The following is a 15,724-nucleotide window of genomic DNA, read 5'->3' as shown; positions in this document are numbered from 1 at the left end:
CCATTTTGCTTGAAAAGCAGAACAATCACATGAGTATATTTAAGAGATGAAAAAGCTATATGCATATATATCTGTTTATCTCACTCCATAGATAGATAGCTAGATATGCATATATATACACAAACATACATCTCTCTCTGTAGATAGATAGCTAGATATGCATATATATACACATACATAAAAATTGTCACAAAATGTTTTCCAATTCTGAGCTTTGCCTATGGAGTAATTCTATAAATTGCATTATTATGTGATTGTAGCCATGGGAATGTATTATAATTTACACCAGAAATCCTTTAAACAAAATCTTTATACTATTATATGTATGTATAAAATAAGTCACTTTTTTCCATCATACAGAATATCGTCATAATGTTTTCTCTTTAGCACCCTGATTTCTTATGAGTGCTAGCTATTTTGGTAATGATTGCCTAGGAAAATTAAATGGTGTAATGTCTACAGCAGTCTGAGGTTTGTTAATTCTTAGTTTGAGCTGAGATGGTTTTTAGCTGTAGCTGTAAGTTCCAAGCATGAACATTAATAGGTTATGACACAAGCTCATTGTCTTTGGGTGTGGACACAGGGCGTATGTGAACGACCATAAAAACTAGCAGTAACAGCAAAATTAGCCCAAGCATGAAAGGCCAAGCTTAATTGTTTAACTGTATTTATATCAGCACTAAATTTAACTAGTTGGTTCCTAAAATAGGAGCAGTTTAAAGTGATAGCAGGTTACAGCACAGTAGTGATCAAATGGGGATAGCAGTTCCCTAGAGAAAGGCATATGAGTTTTCCTGAGTTATTTTTTTAGAACAGTAGATGTTAAAATCCAGTAAGAGACACTAAAATGAACTGCAGTACATTATGCTCATGTTGAGCAGGACCTGATTTAGACATGGTCTTTAAAAATCCCTGCTCACTGGAAAAAATAAGTGGCACAATGTGGTTTACAAGAAGGACACAGAAAGACGAGGGGAGAAGAGAAGACTACTGGTGGAAATGTGGAAGAGTACTGGCTGAGCTTGCTCTGTCTGATGAACAGCCAAAAAATCCAACAATGATAAACAAAAACCCTAGCCTGTGCCAGCCCTCTGCCCCGTGATACTGCTCCTCAGAGCATGAAGTGCAGCCGTTGTTGCCTTCTGTGAGGACAGATATTTGGTCTCTGTTCATGAGGTGCTGCTGAGAAGAAAAAACCCTCGTAGAGCATGGCTGCTGTTGCAGTACGTCAGAATCCGTTTTGAAGATGCTTCAAGTGGAAACTGGGGCCTTGTTTACTGCCAGAGAATTGTTTCCTACTAGTCTAGGGCTCAGGAAAGAGAAAGTAGTAGATTTTAAAAACACTTCACACTCCTGAAGTGCTTTCTTGGTCTTTAGGATACCAACAAGCTGCAGAAATTGCATATCATTTGGAATAGAAGTTGATAGGCAGATGGAAACTTAAAGCACAGAGGAATGTTTCCCGAGTCTTGCATAGAATAAAACAGTGATGGTTAAGAACGAACATTAGGCCAAGGAAGAAAGAGATGAAACTTCAGCACTGCCTCTGAGAAGCTCATCAGCATTAAGTGGGCAATTCTGTTGTGACAGGCAAGTGTGGCAACCCACGTACATCCAGTTATAAACTATTTTCAGCAATAGCTTTCTGCTTCCACAGAGTCATAATTAAAAAATTACTTTTATGGCTTCTAATTTTCTTGCTTAGACTGTGCTCAAATGTGGAAGTACTCAAAACAGTTCAAAAATCACATGGTGAGCATATCCTACAAAACTCCTCCCCATCTGCAGGTGTGTGCTTTAATGTGGACAAAACTAGGTATGTGCATGTTGGTTGCTTGAGGGTGATGTGGGATGTTTTGTTGCTGTTTTTGGTTTTTCAATGTGTTGATTGTAAAGGACATTAGAGGCTCTCTACAAAGCCATTTATCTCCACGTTTATTTTTATTTTTTGTTGAAATTCACTAAATAGGTTTATGGTGTGGAAAATCTGTTGATCAGGAAATGCAGAAGATGTCTTGACATCACCATCTTTGTCTTGCACATATGTGTTAGCTGCTGCTGCTGTTTCTAGGCATGTTAAATGCAATCTTTTTTGTAAAATGTAAAATAAGGAACATGCCGTAATGCTGTATTACATTAGATCGGTCTTTCTCATCTCGAGTGTAGCAATTATAGGGCAGTGTTCAGTTATGGCATTTTGTTTTTCACACTGATTTGTATCTGATTTGTAAGCTAAATTTCTTGCTGTTTATTACATAAATATGTCAAGTGAATAAGTTGCCCTATCCTCAAAAAAGTTGATCTCATTTAGTGAGTTTCTGCCTGTCATGCGCACATAGCTCCTAAGGGATCCATAGAAGGTGACCAAAGAGAATAACTACTGTCAGTGACTACAGTCTGTGGGTTTAAATGCACTCTACAGTGTTTCACTGGATGTTTCCTTCCTAGGAAAACTTTTAGGAGCCCTGCAAATCAGAAGAAGTTAAAAAAGTAGAGGTATAAGAGCTAGACATAAATGGGGTTCAAGGATTTGAGTGGGAATTGAGGACACCAAACAGAACTACAGAGTTGTTTTTAAGGTATGCCAGAAAATCAGTAAAAAAGGCAGAACAAATGCAGAAAAAAAGGATTAAAAGAAATACAGAAAACTGGGCAGTGTATTTCTTTTCCTGTGAAAGCTCATAGAAAAAATTAGCTTTGATTGACTTTACTCAAGGGGGCAGGAACTTGAAGTGTGGTAGGTATTTCAGAGACTGTTTATCTGGGCAGGTAGAGAGATGTGATCTCAGGTATGTGGTCAGGAGATGGGAAAAGGAAGTGACCAAAGATGCTCTTGATCCATCGATAGGGGAAGGGATAGAAGATGATCAGAACAATAGCAGCAATAGTACTGCTGAGGTTCCATTACCAAACAAAAAATGTTTGCTTCTGAAATTTTTGTATTGTTTTGACAAAATATCAATCTGAAAACCTTTTTCTCCCCATGCAGAGTGAAGATTTCCACATATATACACAATACTGCACCAACTACCCAAGGTAAGAATTCTGGATTCCCTTTCTCAATATGTCCCTTGGCATGTGTATGTAATGAGAATTTCAGCCCACACAAAAAATATCTCCCCCACCCCCTTATAAACTGGGGGGAGGAACAGGGAGTTCACTTTTTTCCGTAACTTGTAATGAAAAACAAAAAAAATAGAAGATGCTCATCTGAAGGCTTATTTTGACCATTCTTGTCGTTCGTTGCCACAATGGTCTTATTCTGCAGTGCTCTGAATATGTAATTCCCACTGGTAAGAAAGAATGGTTGCATATTAAAGGCAAATATAATTGAAAGCACAAGAAAACTTAAAAAAAAAAAAAAAAAAAAAAAAAAAAAAAAAAAAGAAGGAAAGAAAAGAAAGCAAAAAAGAAAAGAAAGCAAAAAAGAACACAAAGAAAAAAAAAGAAGAAAAAGCAAGGATTGGATTAGGAACCTACTCGCTTTACAAGGGAAGAAAGAAACAATTCTTGACTTTATCTACAGACCTGTGGAGGCATTGTGTCCTAAAGATATATGTTTGGTATTTTCAGGTCGGTAGCTGTGTTAACAGAATGCATGAGGAACAAGACACTGGCCAAGTTCTTTAGAGAACGTCAAGAAGCTCTAAAACACTCTTTGCCCCTGGGCTCCTATCTCTTAAAACCTGTCCAGCGAATCCTCAAGTACCACCTACTTTTGCACGTAAGCAAATACCTTGCATTAAAGCCCGCAGGACTTCTATTTTCCTGCCTCTATTACAAGATTTGGTAGTTAGAATAATTTTGTATTTCTTTAGACGGTTAGTCTTTTGTGAGTGTTCAGTTTTAACATACGGAGACTCTTTGCATCTTCGTCACTTCATAACATATGCATGCATTCTGCATAGGGGTTATATGGCAGTTTTTTTAGATGCATTGAATCAGTCTGTATGTCCAAATAATTAGTTTTGGAGGGGGTTGGTTTTTTTTTAAAGCAGGTCTGTAATTTTGAAGTTTTGGGGGAGATTATTGTCATGAATAAACAGTTTTGTACAAAAATTTATTGTTCCAGTGAAAAACAGTATTTTTCCACATGTTGCAATGCTGGGGGTGGCTGAAAGAAGAAATAAATACATTTAAACACCCCTGATTGGTAAGATTTTTGTGGAGAGGAATGATTGAGGAAGTGGGAACTCTTTCCGTAGCCAGTGAATTGAGTTAAGCAACAGTTTCGGAAATTCCTGCTTTATTGTTAACGTTTTCCACATATGTTTCCTATTACAGAGTCATGTTCTAGTGAAGTGTAAAGACACTGATCTTTATTTAGAATGTCTGGTGCTTTTCTTCTCTCCAACTCTAATGTAATGCCCCATGTAATTTCATCAGTATTTTGTAAGCATGTAGCTATATTCTGTGCTTTCAGAAAGCCATTAAATGTTGTCTGAAAGGTCTCTTTCTTTAAGTATGCCTTGCTCTCTTTCTTGCATCTGTGTTCACATCAGCTTCTGGATGAGTACTCAACCGACTGAAAAGGCTTTGCTTTGTCAATCATCTTGTGTTAACCAAATTGATAATAACTTGCAATAGTAAAAAAAAAAAAAAAAAAAAAAAGGGGGGGGGGCAGAAATGACATTTGTGTGATTTTGATGCAAAGACAACATAGTACAGATAAAGGTACAGTTATTAATATATCTGATTTGAAAATTTATTTGGAAATAACTGGATTCGTTTTTCCTGACTTAGGAAATAGAAAACCACCTTGACAAGGACACTGAGGGCTATGATGTGGTGCTAGATGCCATAGATACAATGCAGAGAGTGGCATGGCATATAAATGACATGAAGAGGAAACATGAGCATGCCATCAGGCTTCAAGTAAGTTCCCAAAGAGATTTTACTGGTGTTTCTCTGAGTGGTTTCTGTCGATAGATATGCCATCAGCATTTTTCAGTTTATCTTTTCTTCTTATCTTCTGTCAGTCATAATTTAGGCTCCTGATGAGTATTCCCCTGGCTGTTTGATCTTAGAAAGTATGGTCATAGTTGCTGCAGGAAAATCTCAGAAATCTCTACCCTACAAGCAGCATCCTGTAAAGCGTTTATTTTGCAGTAATATGGAACATAAGATAACTTTCCTTTCTTCCTTTCCCTCAATTGTACACCACTGCTGTACAACTCTAGGGCATGTCTTTGTTCATCAATCCTGTGGTTTCCTATTTCTCGCTCTTGTGCTGATTAATTTTGTTTTGAGACGTTTCTTGTGCTTCTACTTGTTGAAGTACCTTCCTCTTGGACTACTGAAGACTCATTATTAGTTGCTCTATGAAAAGTATAAATCTAGAAATACGCTATTTAAAAAAAGGCTAACTTCACTTCAAATGAAGGAGCTCTTGAGGAAAGAAGAAAAGCTATTCTGAGTAATTTTTTTGTCATCAAGAGCAAGCTATTTTGTAGAACTCCTACAGAACCATCAGTCTGTTTCAAACTTCCCAGTGAATCACCATTTTAGACTGCTGATGAAAATGCAGTTTTTGTTGCTTTAAGAAAATTGATGTTTTTAGAATATGAAAAGGAGCAAGTAACAGGCTTGCATCATTTCTGAAATCCGTGTCATGTTTGTTCCTTTATTTCTTTTTAACTTAAATGGCGTGCATTGGCCCTCATTCTTTTGTTTATATATAGGGGAACAGGGTTACATTTGATAATGCCTTACCTGCAACAGTGTAACCTTTGCCACATATTGCTGGAAATACATACTAAGGCCTTTTACAAACAGTTTGCTGTAAATCTGAATAATAACCAGTAATATTTAGCAATAAAGAGGGTCAAAGGCTTTTGAATAAGTGAATTTTGTAATTTTTTGAGTAGAGCTGACAAATATATGGAGTTGTGAAAAATGTTTATGTTCATGGTTACTCCTTTTAACAGAAATATCTGTTTTTGCAGTCATAAGGATAGGTCTTCTGTGAGCTATCACACTGCCATTTGTCTGTAATTCTGCAAGAACCACAGTTCCTGCCCAAAGTCTCCCTCAAAGTGGTGAAATCAATCACTGTGCTGTACGTTCACTTATTTACAAGTTACTGGAGAGATCAGATCAAATACAACTTCTTCCATTACTTAGTTTATTCTTTTTATAGCAGTCTTGGGTATAGCCCTAAGTATGCTGCTGTATTTGCTGTATTTGTTTTTTTTTCCAGTGTGCACTTTATGCTTCAAATATACTAACAAGTTTTTGTAGTTGAATGCAGTCATGTCCTAGAGAGACCAGGCTAGGACAAGGAAATTTGGCCCTGCTTTGCTAACACTGCCAGGGTAAACGTCAGATGGACATTTTTAAAGATTGCCTGACTTAAGGTTCAGTCTATTCTCAGAGCTTGTTGCACCATGCATAAATCGTATATCTGTGGCAGTGGCAGAAAAGAAAAAGCAACTGAAGGAAACAAGAATAGTCAAAACAAAGTAACACAGATTTATAAAAGGTCTTACATGTTTCTCCAGCCTTTTTGTTTTTAAGTGATAAATAAGGTGAGAAATATCTATGATATGTATATAAATCATTAGCAATACAAATAAATCTTGGCATCTTCAAATGATCAGTTGGTCAGATCACTCTGTGTCCTTTAGTCTTCCGGGAAACATCTCTTGTATCTGAGTACCTGCCAGAGACATCATCTGTGATGGGTCTACAAGGTACGGAGACAGGATTACAATTCAGCTAGTTGGGGACCACACAACTTCAAGAGGGAGGGAGAAAGGGAGGGAAACATTAAGAGGGACTGCTTAAGGACAAGCGTGGGAGACAGGAGCAGGCATGAGAGACTGATGACTGACAGAATCAATTCTCCATCACCACAAGTCAAGGGAGATGGGCTGCTGCTGCTTCTCTGCATGCTGCCTGGGGAGCTCAGTGCTCTTTGCTGGGTCTGCACCGAAGTAACCAGAACATGCTAGGAGGGCATTAGTCCAGGCTTAGCATTAGTTCTGGAGGCACCTGGCTGCAGTGTTTGTGCTGTACCTAGCAGCCTCAGTACCTTTGTGGAGTGACTTTATACCATTTACCATTGCTAACCTTTTATGTGGTGACTTTATACTGTTGACCGATGCTGACCATTATATGGGAGACTTGGAATGGCCACAGCAGACTGTTTTCTGAAACTTCATTTAAATAAAGATGATGAATGTAAAGAACTTTGGTTATTCTTCTTCAATCTGTTGTAGGAGATACAAAGTTTACTCACTAACTGGAAAGGACCAGACCTCACGAGTTACGGGGAGCTGGTGCTGGAAGGAACGTTCCGCATTCAGCGAGCCAAAAACGAGCGCACGTTGTTCCTTTTTGACAAGCTGCTGCTTATTACAAAAAAGAGAGATGAAATGTTTACATACAAAGCTCACATATTGGTATGTTGGAAAGCAAGTTGTAATGTGCTGTCTCCAGATCTCTTTGAAACCCCCCCATGACTTGCATTTTTTCTTCTGTTACAGTGTGGGAATCTTATGCTTGTTGAAGTAATACCAAAGGAACCACTTAGCTTTAGCGTCTTCCACTACAAAAATCCCAAGATGCAGCATACTGTCCAGGTATGACAGACTTCCCTGTCGTGTGGATAACCTGATGGCCATGTGCTATTCCTGACCCTGCATATTATAGTAATGCATTTTCTCATGTTGCTACAATTTTTAACAGGCGAAGTCACAGCAAGAAAAACGCCTTTGGATTCTTCACTTGAAGAGATTAATTCTAGAAAATCATCCTGCTAAAATTCCTGCCAAGGTAAAAAGAAAAAAAAAATCCATAACAAAAAGCATACCTCCGTGAATGTGTATGTAAATCCAGACATTCTTATTAGCTGCAAGATACATGGCAAATTAGATTCCAGGTGATCTCTTCAGTGATTGATTAATATATTGTTTTTTTTGTCTTCAAAAGTTCTTCAGAATTAATGGGAAAGTTCCGTTAAAAGCACCTAGTGGGGTTGGTACAGGAGAAGAATTTACCTGGGTTACCAGCATCCCTGTCCATTAGGATTTACCCACTGAAATGTTAATCACAGAGATGCAACTCCAGAAAGCTTTAGTGTAAGAAGAACCTACCTTGGCTTGAAGCTGCCTGCCTGCACACTCCTGAGATGTGGTAATTGCAGCATGTGTAGGCGTTGCCAAGCTGGTTTTAATCCAGCTTGGATCCACAGCAGTGAAACCACTGGCAGCCCACATTTCACTTTACAAACACACATGTCCATCCTGGACCCTAGGTACTTAGTTGGGACACCTGGTCCCTTTCCGTGAGATAGCTAGCAAGCTTTGTACCATAGAAAATGAGTCACAGTTGTGAGGTTCGTAACAATTTTCAGATACCCACTAGTATCTCAGTTACCTGCTAGTATTATATTCATAGCTAGGATGTCTGGTCCTGTTTAAAAAAAAAAAAAAAAAAAAAAAAAAAAAAATCCTATCTTGGGCCTCCAGCTGATGTTTCCCACTGTAACTCATTGCGCCTCTGGAATGATGAGTCACTCACAATATCCTAGTTAACTTCTGCCATGACACAACTGCCACTGATCTGTGTGAGCAGGATTTTTTTTCTGACTTTGTGCTAACGCTTTTCTTAAGTTTTATGTTGTAATGGCTAAAAATGATACCTCACTGGCATAGACAATGAAATATTGACTGATATTTTCAACAGTTCAACAAAAAAGGTTATGGAAGAAAAAAGTGCTAGCAGTAGCTGTTAGTAATTCTTCTCTTATGGTTTTGTGTCATCGGAATTTATCAGCAGTACAATCTTTATGTAGCATCCATGTTTACAACGCTGTTTATTAGATTGTAGTAAGAAATACTATAGCATGAATTTAGTTTTATCAAGGTTTTCATTACTTCTTAATGTATTTGTTTAAGCATGAAAAGCAACGTATAACCCAAATATATCATAATGCTCTTTGCAGCTTGAAAAATCATTTGATTTAGGAACAGAAAAGCCTAATCAAATAAATCATTAAAGTTGTCTGCACATGTATTTTGACAAACTAGTAGTTTATAGTCTTAGTACTTCCCTCTGCCCAGTGTTTGGGGGGAATTTACTGGTAGTCTACATCTGACACCTAGTGGAAAAGACCTGAGCTGCACCTATAGAAAGGCAAGAAGGTTCTCTAGGCTATTTTATTTTATTTTAATTTATTACTTATTGGCTGATATGCCTGATAAGGAAAAATAAGTGGTAAGTCTTAAGAAATGTGTTAAACTAAGCAATCATGATTATTATTCAGGTTTAATCTTACACAAATGAAATGATTTTTTTTTCAATAGCTATTCCTCAGGAATGCTCTTAAAGGAAGCAAGGTTGCTTCCTTGTGATATTTTTTCCTGTACTTAAAAACCTTAAAGAAATAATTTGGAGGGTTCCGATTGTGCGGCCAACTATTTTAGAACTGCAAAGTAATAAAGGAGTTAAGCTGTGTGATTTTTCAGGGAGGAAATGTTCCATGAATCATGAGCAACTTGCTTGAAAAGTATTTGTGATTCCCAGAAGGTAGGGCCAATTTGATGCCTATCCCAGCAGAATAGGGTGAGGCTTATGGACAGCTCTAAATTATGGGCCTGACTGGGAGTTCTCTGGAGGTTCATGTCCCCATAGAGGAGAACCAGGGCGCACAGCCCCTCTTTTCTGCAGAGTCAGTGATCCCTGTCACTCCATCGTCTCAAAATTTCTCATCCCGACGGTGCCCCAGTTGCACGCTCCTCCCCTCACACTGCCAGAATGGTAGAGTAAGCAAGGTGGAGCTGTCATGTGCAGTTAACAACCAATGATGTCCTGAAAGTTAACTCTAGTAGACTATTACCTGCAAAATTCTTGTCCACATCTGTATATGTGGGCTACATAGAAAGACACGAAAAGTAACACTAACAGTATTTATTAGTTCGAAAATTAAAGTTGCTATTTTCTTTATATAAACTGCCTACTATCTGTAACGTACAACATAATTTACCCTTCTATGTGCAGTTTAACCTCTTCACACACAATTTTTTTTCTCTTTCAGGCCAAACAGGCAATTTTAGAAATGGATGCCATACGTAAGTTGTTTTTTTTTTCCCCCACTTTCATTAGAAAACAAATTAATAAAAATATCTTTAACACTTCACATATAACTGTTGTTTTCCTCTAAGATGCAAGAAGGCTGTGCTTATGTTCCTTCAATTATGATGTTGCCAGAAAAAAATAATTGCGTGCAGATCCTGTGGAACTCTGTAAGCATTGGGTTGCCTGATCTGCAACCAACAGGATATGTCTCATGGTTAGCAAGGAAGAGGCAGATTAGGCCATGTGTAAACACTGGCCACTCTGTTTTGCTTATTCCATGCTGACTAAACACACGATCTTCCCATCCTCTGCAGCAAAAGCTCCTTCTGTCCAGGACCACTGAAGGGCTAGGAATAAGTAATGCAGCTTGAAGCATCGAGCACTTTTACAACTTCTGTATGCTGGCAAGCCTGCAGCTGGGGGACGGGAAGAGCAGTTGCCGGCTGCTTATCCCCCGGTACACCTATGTGGAAGTCGAACGAGGGAGCCCAGTGCCCCTGTGGTGTGGCAGCATGGGTGGCTACCCTCTATCACCTGGCAGTCTAATTAGGTGCAGTAGCTGAATTCATGGCTATGGCAGAAAGCAACTGCACCTAAGGAGCAGCCCCCAAGAAAGCTCCATGCTGAGACCTGGCAGGGTTGTGGTTGCTGTAAGTTTGATGAGTTCACGTGTGTGCCACAGGAGTCAGGATTGGAAGGCCAGTATGATGGCACTGTCTTGCATCTGCATCCGGTCCTGCCTGTGCCATCCCTTCCATTCAGTCTTTGACTTTCTGCCTTTCTTGGTGCTTGCTGTGCTACCTCTTCGTGTCGCCAGCAGTCCCTAGCAGTGCAGGGAAGTGAGAACAACCTTAAAGAACGGATGCTGAAGAAGGCTCAGTGTAAAGCGGGATTGTTATTTATTTACATGGTTATTGTCCCAGGGAATGGGTCAGGAAGACTCTGCTGAGAAACTGGCTAACAAACGTGATTGTGCATAAATGTTGCTGGGTTAGCAATGCAGAGCAAGGCGTAACTAAATGAGTGAAGTGTTTCCACGGCTAAGTGGTAACACTCTGCAACAGTGCTGCTCGCTTATTCTGCGCTGAGCTCTGATGAAGTGCCACTGTATGAGTCATAAAGGGAAGATGGCACAGCCTACAAAGAGAGCTGCTGAGATGTGTAAAATAACACCCTTTTTTATACCGATGCCTCTGCTTGTCTCACAGATCATCCAGGCTTCCATTATAGCCCTAAGGGAGAAATGAAATCATCGCACCATCCTAAAGAAGGCACTACTCCACACCGAGTGAGAAGGAAATCAGGTGAATAAACTTCTTTCCATCAAGATGACAAGAGAGAAACAAGCAAGATTGTTTAGGGCTTGGTGAGGTTGAGCACATGGAATTGGTTCTTACCCTGCACTCTGCTCAGATTTTACAGAGCACGATATGGGTGGAGGATCTTGTTAACAAACTGTTATTTGTGTGATTTTACATAGTGTTTGCATTTCATTTCATGGATGTACGTGCCTAATGGTGGATGCATAGAGAACAGTTGGTACTTTCTGATGGATAAAGAATGCAAAGCAAGCCAGTTACATTATTTAAATCTGACTTGTTTTCCCTGAGTAATTACTATCTCAGAAGTGGTTCCATCATGATTATTGTAAAACATGATTGCTGTCTCTGTTTACTGTAGTGTCTTCCTTATGAAAAAGAGAAATATGACAGGTAGTAACGATGACTTCTTTTTTCTTTCCTAGCTCTAATCTACGTCCATAATTACAGTTATTTCTCTCCTGAAGCCATTACAAATGTCTGTGTACTTGGACTGACTTTACATTGCAGTAGCTATGTTCCCTTTTCAGCTACTTAAAGATTTTTCCAGTTAAGAGTATGTAATATTATTTATGCAGAATGGCTTAAGGTTCATGAGAGCACAGGTGTAGTGATTTATCACATAGCAGACTTTGTCTCTGAAAAGCAATCATTTTAATCGGGCATCTTTGTGTTTCTAAGGTGGAAGATTCCACTGGTGCTGTTTTGCCCAGAAAAGGAATACCCAAAATACTGATTTAAATAGCCTCCTCTGTAGTGTTGAGCTACTTATGCTCTTAAAGCACTGCTAAGCTGACAGTATCTCATATGTATTTCTAACCTGAATGTAGGAAGTCTCCAGCAACTCCAGAGCAATGACTTAGATGAGGGCTGAGTCTTTGGAAAGCAAGAATCTTCACATGAGATTAAAACTTACATATGTGGTTGTGTGGGGGAAGAGGAGGGAGGAGCTGCCATTCCGTTAAAGACACATATGCACTTTGGAAACAGTTGTAGGTTTGACACTTCAACAAATTAAGCCCTTTTTTCCAAGGGTCTGAGGAAACTAGATGATTAAGAAGAGTGAATCCTGCTGTCCTGCATGGGCTCGGGAGCTTAAATTTTGGTCTCTGTGTTATAAAAAGTTGGCCAAGATACCAGTAACTTTCTTTGGGATGCTGTAGTGTTTAAATACTGTTGTTGTCTTTTTCAGAACCTTCATCTAGAGTCCATAAAGTTTTGAAGTCAAATGGTAAGTTATTTTGCCTACTATTTTGTTGTCTAAGTGTTTATGTGTCTTGCAAAACAAGTAAGCATAGATCCTCTTCTCCAGTGACTTTATCTATTTCAATCATGTTCAATGGACCTATGCTGACTTATGTTAGTGGAATATCCTGCCTGTAGAATGTAACCCCAAATACATATTTGGGGAGAAAATAACCTGTGTGAAGAGAAAACAAAATTAGCGTTTAAATCCTAGTATTTGCTTTTCCATGATTGGGTTCTGATCTTGTAAACGTCCTAGCAACTGGTAACTGAACACAAAGTGTTTTAGTCACTATGGGTAGTTACCCATATTACAGAAGTGTTGCAAAATCACATCTTTAGGGGGAACTGTCATAAAGTGAATGTTGTCTCTGTTTTATCAGAGACCCTCAAATGAATATTGCAGTTGCATTTAATTCCTTTTTGGGAATTCATAATAGGGATATTGATGTAGCATTAGAACAGTGGCATAGACTGACACCAGTTCAAGTACTCACTTATAATGTATTTGTGTTTTCAGATATAAATCCAGATATGCAGAAGGTAAGCCTTTTATTTATTTATTTATTTTTTACATTTCGTGTTTTAATACCTTCAAATGGCATGTGACTGATATTGTATTGATTTTTAAGAAGGGAAGCAAAAACATAAATGTCATTTAGAGTCTCTGATAAGGTTATTGAAATGAAAGCAATAAAAATACAGCTAACTATTTCAGCAGTACCTAATAAGGAGAATTTGCCTGTTCCCTATATTCCTGTACTTTATTATACAGCACAATCAATTTGTATATTATAGGGTACTTAAAAATACTGCTGTAGTCACAGAAGTTCTATGTAAAGATGGTGTTTATTCTTTGAAGAATATTTTCTTTGTATTTATTAAATAAGAATGTAAGAGTTTCAGCTTATTCTGAGATATATATATATATACACACACACATATATACACACATAAAAATATATAAAAAAACAGGCAGAGCCAATACAGCTTAGGCAGACTGGGCTGAGCACTTCTAACCTCTACACTTTCTATAAGAATTTTTAATGAAGTTCCAATGCAGTGTGAAAGACTCGTGTTGGATTTTGGGTCCTAGGCTTAGTTGGGATGGAACTTAAGGCGGGGAGAATGTATGAACAGGGTACACTACATGTGACTTCACTAGGATGCCATAACACTGAAGCCCATAGGTTCCTCACTTCGTTGTTATTCCAGCTCCTTATAGTCCATGGAAAAATACTGTTTGTTTTAATTCTTTCCTTATACATCTCATTTAGTGCAGCTAACTGAGTGTAGCTAAAACTGTGCTCTGGGGGGATTTGGTGGCTTTGACTTTATTTGATGTAAACCTGTAAAATGGTATAGTCTGTGTAATTTTTAATCCATGTTGTTTCAAGCGGATCAGTATCGAAGGAGCCCTGTTATCTCAAACCACCAAACTGGGATCAAAAGAAGCCCTGCTGAATTCAAGGAAGAAGGGTTCGTTGGAACCCAGCGGGCTAGAGAGCCAGTTTCAAGAGTCCACTGAGCCAGCCTACATCAGTGATCAGGATGAAAATCTCCACACTTCTGCTACAGAACAGATTGATGCTGATGATGAAGAAGAGTCTGAACAGGTTAAAAAACAAAAAAACTAAGAAAAAAAAAAACCTTTTCATCCTGGGGAGGATGGAAGAGGGATTAAATTTATCTGTAAAACTGCAAGGAGACAGGAATGTGTTAAAATTAAACTGCTTGCAGCTTTTCCTTACAGATGTGTTATTTGTTTGTCGCTTTGTAACAGAGGTGACGTGAAATTAGCCCCTGCACAGAGGATGAGAGCATATGAAATCCCTACTGCTGAAACAGATTTTGCTTACTCCTTTACAGGCCTCCAGCCTACTTTTGACAGAAAGCAGTAGCTTTATTATTTTTTTGCCAGTTGTTGCACAACTGACTTTTCCTTGCTCCTCCAGCTGATGTTTTGAAAGAAACTAGAACCTTTCTAGGTCAAATGCAGAGACAAGGTCCTTGGGTCTCAAAGCAGTGACCTGAGTGTTAGGTTAAGATTCAGACAGTGAAAGATGCGATGTAGTGTTTCTAGGCTGGTGATCTGTTGGCTGTGAATAGAAGTAAGTGTGCTTTAATATGAGCTGCTGTGAGTAGGATTTCTGAAAGTAAGAATCTTGATCGTTTACTACTGCACAATCCAATCATTGAACAGGTAGTCTTCTTCACTCCACGTGATGTTTCCCCACATATATGATATTTCTGAAAGGCTAAAATTTCAGTTTTGAAATGTGGGTGTATTAAAGAATCCGGATCTAACCCAATTTGTTGGGTTTAGTTTATGCTCATATAAACATTCAGCTCTCTAAGATGCTGATGTGAACATCTGAATACAGGGTTTGGACATCCTTCTCTGGTCAATCTGTTTTGTAAGTTGTCCAAAACCTATTAGAGATTTTTTTTTGAAGTCCACTTTGAAATTATTTTATTTAAATTGTAAATCTTTGATAAAATAGTATCTTGTATCAGTGAAGTGTAGTGTCTTGTAATTCACCCTCTTCCTGACATGAGGGAGTACAAAAGAATGCCACTATAAAACTGTACAAGTGTAGATTAATGTTTAACCATACATGTGGCAACGATACATTCTTAGATTCTAATATTGGGAACCATGTAGTCCAGTTCCTATTATGTGTGCCCTTTTCTCTGAATTACTTCCTACACTGCCCAACGTGACATTGTGGCTTTGTATTTTTCTGGGAAGCTAGATGACATCATATCTTCTGTTTTAGACCTCCTCCTGGTTTTCAGCACTCCAAGTGATGGTGAATCCATCCCCTTCCCTATTCAAAAACAAACAAAAAAAAACCTTTGAAATTTGATTTTTTCTGTGATTGCCTTTTTTTGCTATAAGTTATTTTTTACATCTAAGTTGTTGCACGCAGACTCTGCTTTCTTCCCCTGTTGACAAGCTGTATGGATTGACTTGGTTAAACTGGTTATTGTAAAGCAAGTTTTCTGGACTCTGAATCATTGTTGTAGCAGTGCTTGGACTACTTACTAGTATTTCATCCTTTGTGTATACCTGACTT

The 15,724-nt window shown here is 38.4% G+C and overlaps 1 protein-coding gene across 4 annotated transcripts in view; it reads left to right on the top strand.

The window, feature by feature from the left end:
* The window catches only part of PLEKHG1 (pleckstrin homology and RhoGEF domain containing G1), a 152,722-nt gene that overhangs the window by 128,749 nt on the left and 8,249 nt on the right, over positions 1-15,724 (top strand). For all 4 annotated transcript variants that reach the window (XM_064509160.1, XM_064509157.1, XM_064509158.1 and 1 more), the window contains 11 exons: positions 2,990-3,036; positions 3,574-3,724; positions 4,744-4,875; positions 7,221-7,403; positions 7,488-7,583; positions 7,690-7,776; positions 10,040-10,073; positions 11,289-11,384; positions 12,592-12,630; positions 13,165-13,187; positions 14,042-14,260. In XM_064509160.1, coding sequence (XP_064365230.1) covers positions 2,990-3,036; positions 3,574-3,724; positions 4,744-4,875; positions 7,221-7,403; positions 7,488-7,583; positions 7,690-7,776; positions 10,040-10,073; positions 11,289-11,384; positions 12,592-12,630; positions 13,165-13,187; positions 14,042-14,260 — 1,107 coding nt within the window. The remainder of the gene's footprint in view (positions 1-2,989; positions 3,037-3,573; positions 3,725-4,743; positions 4,876-7,220; positions 7,404-7,487; positions 7,584-7,689; positions 7,777-10,039; positions 10,074-11,288; positions 11,385-12,591; positions 12,631-13,164; positions 13,188-14,041; positions 14,261-15,724) is intronic.

The sequence above is a fragment of the Dromaius novaehollandiae genome, chromosome 3, assembly GCF_036370855.1.
Source record: "Dromaius novaehollandiae isolate bDroNov1 chromosome 3, bDroNov1.hap1, whole genome shotgun sequence".
In the NCBI taxonomy this organism is placed as follows: Eukaryota; Metazoa; Chordata; class Aves; order Casuariiformes; family Dromaiidae; genus Dromaius; species Dromaius novaehollandiae.
The sequence above is the reverse complement of the archived record's forward strand: the minus strand, read 5'-3'. Positions and strand labels throughout refer to the sequence as shown.